The sequence below is a fragment of the Equus quagga genome, unplaced genomic scaffold (genome assembly GCF_021613505.1).
Source record: "Equus quagga isolate Etosha38 unplaced genomic scaffold, UCLA_HA_Equagga_1.0 153_RagTag, whole genome shotgun sequence".
In the NCBI taxonomy this organism is placed as follows: Eukaryota; Metazoa; Chordata; class Mammalia; order Perissodactyla; family Equidae; genus Equus; species Equus quagga.
Window position 1 is genome coordinate 2291915 of NW_025796915.1, and position 5904 is coordinate 2297818.

The following is a 5904-nucleotide window of genomic DNA, read 5'->3' on the forward strand; positions in this document are numbered from 1 at the left end:
CCCCTCTCAGAACTCTAGGACCAGGCTCCAGCTCCATCCCCCACTGACCCCCTGAATGGCTGGGACTTCCCATCAGGGTCAATGGGAGGCTGGAATAAGGACACAGCTGTGGGAAGCTGGGAGCATGTGCAGCTCCAGCTTTAGGCTGGGTGATGAGGGGGGCTTCTCCCTGGGTGGTCAGGGTGGATGAAGGGGGCAGGTTGGGTTCTAATCAGCTGCCTTATCTTAAAGCTACCCCTGGCTGGCTCTACCCTCCCAAGGCATGGCTTGTCAGAGCTGAGATGTGCTGGGTAGGACAAGCGAGGCCGATCTGAGCAGGAGTCCTGGGCACTGCCCAGAGGCCTTTCCTACTTCATTGATTGTCTTCTCTGGCCTCCGCTGGGGGGCAATCAGTGTGAGAGACTGCCAGCTGCAGAGAGCTGGACCACCAGTCCCTGAAAACTCACCGGTCACATCTCTCTTGGCCTCTTACTATCTCACTAAGGCCGGAAGTCCTTGGGGCACCCGATGTACAGAAGAGGACACCATGGCACACCAAGTCCTGTCCCCAGTTCACTCAGGGAATCAGGGCTCCAGTGTGCTTTGGGATCCAGCTCCTCCAAGATGCCTCCCTAGACAGAGGACTATAGTACTTGAGATGGGAACCATACAACCTCCCCATCTTGGGTGGCTCTCCTGTGGAGAAAACTTACTAGTCAGACTGTGAGTTTCCCCAGGTCAGATCTGGGTTTTTCTCTTCTCTGAGATCTAGCTGGGACCCTGAATCAGAGATCACATCCCACCCCCTCTCTCAGGTGATATAAGCCCAGAAAGGTAAAATGACCAGTCCAAGGCCCCGTTATGGAGCCTGGAATACTGGGTCTCCTCACCTCCAGTCCAGAGCACCAGGCAGATGCCTTGGAGAGAGTACTCCATGAATTTACACACCCTTTCTAGACCAAGCCTAGAGAGAAAATATTGTCTCCACCTCTGTTAAGTTCAGATCCATTTCTAATTTCCCTTATTCCAGTCTGGAGTTTTCTTGCAGCCCTGGTCTGGTGGGAGCCTTCCATTTATTCTCTGCTCTCTGGTGATTAGTGACAGGGCAAATGGGGGAGGCCCCGACTATTCACTCATTGAGAATTGAGCCCATCAAAAACCCTGGCCTGGATTTCTGCAACCAGAAGCCTCAATCTAGCTAGTCTCCAGCTGCTTTTAAACTGTGGGTCAGTTGAACTCAGAGAGCTGGGGCTGAGAGCAGTGTGGCTTAAGCAGTGGCCTTCCTGTCACCTGTTCCCTCCCCACCCCTTCCCAGGGTCTGGTAGGATTCCCTGGATGCTGGGATTGAGCAGTGGAAAGCTGAGGGTTCTGGGAAAGTTCCTTTTCATTGATTAATCTGACCACTTTTCAAAGGGAGTCACCTATGACAGGAGCTAGACATTTCCTGGGGAACTTTTCCTGAGAGGTCTGAGTCCTGGCTTTGTCACTGACTGCCAGGTAACTTTAAGCAAGTCAATGCCCTCTCTGGAGGTCAATTTTCTCAAATGTGAAATGAGGCTAAAGAAGCAGATGATCCCTAGTTCTCCTGATAGCAGCGTTTTCCCAAGGGTCGTGGGTAGTACTCAAGGGGATTTGGGGTGATACACGTCAATTACGTGTTTATTTTAATATATGTTGGGAAAACGAAATCAAACTTGCACTTTCACAGATATTATTGTTTGGGATGATGCTGTGTGGGTGGATTTAAAGTTGATTTTAGAAAAATATGAAGTAAATAATAGTACAGGTGCCAGATGGAAATCACAGACTAAAGTTTGGAAAATGCTGTTTTAGGTTGGTGCAGCAGTTAAGAGAGGGTGTTTGGAATTAGGCAGTTTGGATTGGGAGAATGGATCTGATACATCCTGGCTGTGTGACCTTGGGCAAGTTACTTACCTGCTTTGAGGTTCATTGCAGCCTACCTCATAGGCTGTGACCAGGTGTGAACGAAAAATGACCATGAATTACTTGGCACATAATGGCAACTCAACAAGTAGCTTCTCCCGCCTCCTCCTCCCCTTTATGTCCAGTGAGCAGCTCTGGATAAGGTTTCCCCTTTCCTTGATCAGCATGCTGACACTTTAGGACCTTGGCTCCTCCCATCCCCCCATCTGATGTCTTGATCTTTTCTTCCTGCCCCATCCCTCAGCAGCCACCTTGAGATCCCTACGCTGATCATGTTTTCTGTGTTTGGATTCTCTGTCCCCATCTCGGCCACAGAGCTTCTCCTGGCCTCTGCCATCTTCTGTCTGGTATTCTGGTTGGTCAGAGCTTGGCAGCCCCAGATCCCCAAAGGCCTGAAGAGTCCACCAGGGCCCTGGGGCTGGCCCTTGTTGGGGCACGTGCTGACCCTAGGGAAGAACCCACATCTGGCTCTGTCGAGGCTGAGCCAGCGTTATGGGGACGTGATGCAGATCCGCATTGGCAGCACACCTGTGCTGGTACTCAGCGGCTTGGACACCGTCCGGCAGGCCCTGGTGCGGCAGGGTGATGATTTCAAGGGCCGGCCTGACCTTCACAGCTTCACTCTGATCTCTGATGGCCAGAGCATGACCTTCAGCCCAGACTCTGGACCAGTGTGGGCTGCCCGCCGGCGCCTGGCCCAGAACGCCTTGAAGAGTTTCTCCATCGCCTCAGACCCAGCTTCCTCGTCCTCCTGCTACTTGGAGGAGCACGTGAGCAAGGAGGCAGAATATCTCATCCGCAAGTTCCAGGAGCTGATGGCAGGGGTTGGGCACTTCGACCCCTACAAGTATGTAGTTATGTCAGTGGCCAATGTCATCTGTGCCATGTGCTTTGGCCGACGATATGATCATGATGACGAAGAGCTGCTTAACTTAATCAACCTGAATAATGAGTTTGGGGAGGTGGCTGCCTCCGGGAATCCGGCTGACTTCATCCCTATTCTCCGTTATCTGCCCAACTCTGCCCTGGACACCTTCAAGGACCTGAATAAGAAGTTCTACATCTTCATGCAGAAGATGATCAAGGAACACTACAAAACATTTGAGAAGGTACAGGCTGGAGAGAGGCAGTGGGTGGTGGGGAGCAGGTGGGGTCAGGGTCCAGGAAGTCAGAGATAACTGGAGCAGCATGGGGTTTGGCAGGCTCTCAGGGGGCCTTCACCCTGGGATTTTGAAGCCAGTGGTGAAATAGATTCCATCCTTGTAGAGAAATAGAACTTTTCTTGAGCAGCCCTAATATCCTTCCATGAGACAGCAATATTTACTGAATAGCCAGTCCATGCAGGACCCTAGGCCAGTTGGGGACAAGGAAGAGTTAAATAGTTGGTCTCTTGGCCTTATGGGAGGGAAAAAGGAGAGAAAAAGAGCATATCCAGATGATAATGGTACCAGACTCTGTGATAGGAGTCCCTTGAGTTGGGGCTGTCAGTATTCTGAGGCAGGAGAAGCCTTGGAGAGGCAAGAGAAGCTGGGATGGCAGCCTCTTGAACAAAGGAGCTAGGGACGGTGAGGGACCAGGCCTGGATGGAGAGGTAGGTCTGGGTTTGGGATCTTGCTCACCGGTGAGCTTTCCCTACCCAGGGCCACATCAGGGACATCACAGACAGCCTGATCGAGCACTGTCAGGACAAGAGGCTGGATGAGAATGCCAATATCCAGCTGTCAGACGAGAAGATCATTAATGTCGTCTTGGACCTCTTTGGAGCTGGTATGAGCTACCTCGCTATGCCTTTCTTGTGCTCAACTGCCCTGATCCACCAACTGCCTAACTTCTCCCTCTGTCCTCCCCTGGCCAGGGTTTGACACAGTCACAACTGCCATCTCCTGGAGCCTCCTATACCTGGTGACAAGGCCCAGCATGCAGAAAAAAATCCAGGAGGAGCTGGGTAGGTGGGGGCTTCCTTCAAAGCACTCAAGGCAGGGGGCTGGCCAAGGTCTGGGCAGCCCCTTAATCCATCTGATCTTTTGTGTTCTGCAGATACAGTAATTGGCAGGGCGCGGCAGCCCCGGCTCTCTGACAGGCCCCAGCTACCCTATATGGAGGCCTTTATCCTGGAGACCTTCCGACACTCCTCCTTCGTCCCCTTCACCATCCCCCACTGGTGAGACCCCATGGATCCGCTGCTGTCTGATACTGGGCCTTACTCCAGTCCATGTACCTGATCAGGGTTGGTGGGAGGGACATGGTATGGGAGACAGGGGGATCTCCTTGTGGCCCTGAGCCTGACTGAGCTTCCTCCCTCCCCAGTACCACACGAGACACAAGTCTGAGTGGCTTTTACATTCCCAAGGGGCATTGTGTCTTTGTGAACCAGTGGCAGATCAACCATGACCAGTAAGTTGAGAGGGGGCAGGGGAAACTCCACCCTCTCCCAAGCTTCAGCCTCTGCTGTCTCTGGGCCACTTTCCCATCCCCCTACTCTTTGGGACTGGGGCTCAACTCACTTGATGCCTCTGAGCCCCTAAGCTGCCCCTTAGTTGCCTCTCTCTGATTGCAGGAAGCTGTGGGGTGACCCATCTGAGTTCCGACCAGAACGGTTTCTCAACCCCAACGGCACCATCAACAAAGCACTGAGTGAGAAGGTGGTTCTCTTTGGCTTGGGCAAGCGGAAGTGCATCGGTGAGACCATCGGCCGCTTGGAGGTCTTTCTCTTCCTGGCCATCCTGCTGCAGCAGGTGGAATTCAGCGTGCCGCCAGGTGTGAAGGTGGACATGACCCCCATCTACGGGCTGAGCATGAAGCATGCCCGCTGCGAGCACTTCCAGGTGCAGGTGCGCCCTCAGGGGACTGAAAGCCCTGCAGCCTAGACTCTGTCTACCTGACCTGCTTGGGCAGCCAGGCCAGGGTGCTGGCCCGGGGGGTCTAGTCTTTGGCCTGAAACCCACAGATATTGGTCTGGCTGATTTTTGCTGTCTAGGCTGCAGGCAAGTCTGAGGGATTATGCCTGCCCCCCCACCCTAGGCTTGCCCCTCTGCATACTGACCACAGACAGTGGACACAGCAGGGGCCACACAGGAGCTGATAGACCCTTCTGAATTATGCTTGAGCTAGGAGGCCTGGTAGGGTTAGGAGATCCTCAGGCCTCTGAAAGCCCCTAAGCACAGCAGCTGACTGACTCTCTGTGGGAGCTGACTGGCTTGAGAAACATTTAAAGCAGGCCACACCACGGCCTGTGTAATCTCTTTGACAATTGAGAGCAGTAAAGAGTGAAGGGAAGAGGCATCCCAGAATACTGGTGCACAGGTGATCTGCCCACTTGAACAAGGCTGAGCAATCTGACCACATGGGTGTGGGATACAGTGCCTGGGGGGATTGCCTCCCTCTGCCCTCTGTGTAGGCAGGAACAGGGCAGCCTCTTGGCCTTACAGGGCCCCTGTTCCTTTCTAGGGAGCACTGGGGACTTGTGTCAAAGAGGAGCAGAGAGCAGAGGGAGTGCGCAAATCCAGGCACCAGGACAGGTCAGGAGTGAGGCTGTAGTAATTCAGTCACCTTTTACTGGTCTCCTTTCTCTACACCCTGTATTAAAATGTTTTTTAAAAAATGTTTGTATGCAAGGAGCTTTTTATTTTAGCCTGCATTGTACTTGCATGTTTGCATTTATCATATATAAGAGCTTAAGAACAATTTATTTAGAGCAATGGAGAAAATTCTAACCCAAGTATCCAGAAATGTGTAGGAAACATCTACCTGAGCTAAATAAAGAATTATCCAGAAGTCCCACAAGTGGAGATTTTTTTGAATCTTACATGAAACCATCACTCATCCACATGCCCACTCTGAGCCCCATCTCTTGTTGGTTTTTACTGGGGGAGGAGGGAGAGGATGAGGAGGCAGTAGAGAGATGAAAGCAGGCAGCACACAGTCTGCTTGGGGCATGGGACTCTATCACTTCACTGCTTTCTTCCTTCTGTAAGTGATCAC

General features: G+C 52.4%; 1 protein-coding gene across 2 annotated transcripts in view; it reads left to right on the plus strand.

Annotated features, from left to right (window-relative positions):
• The window catches only part of LOC124233059 (cytochrome P450 1A1), a 6087-nt gene extending 391 nt beyond the window's left edge, over positions 1 to 5696 (plus strand). The window contains exons 2-7 of one of the 2 annotated variants that reach the window (XM_046650110.1): positions 2168 to 3032; positions 3564 to 3690; positions 3779 to 3868; positions 3961 to 4084; positions 4231 to 4317; positions 4481 to 5696. In XM_046650110.1, coding sequence (XP_046506066.1) covers positions 2196 to 3032; positions 3564 to 3690; positions 3779 to 3868; positions 3961 to 4084; positions 4231 to 4317; positions 4481 to 4790 — 1575 coding nt within the window. In that variant the 5' untranslated portion in view covers positions 2168 to 2195 and the 3' untranslated portion in view covers positions 4791 to 5696. The remainder of the gene's footprint in view (positions 1 to 2167; positions 3033 to 3563; positions 3691 to 3778; positions 3869 to 3960; positions 4085 to 4230; positions 4318 to 4480) is intronic. The other variant, XM_046650111.1, reaches the window with a different exon arrangement.
• The last annotated feature ends 208 nt before the right edge of the window (positions 5697 to 5904 follow it).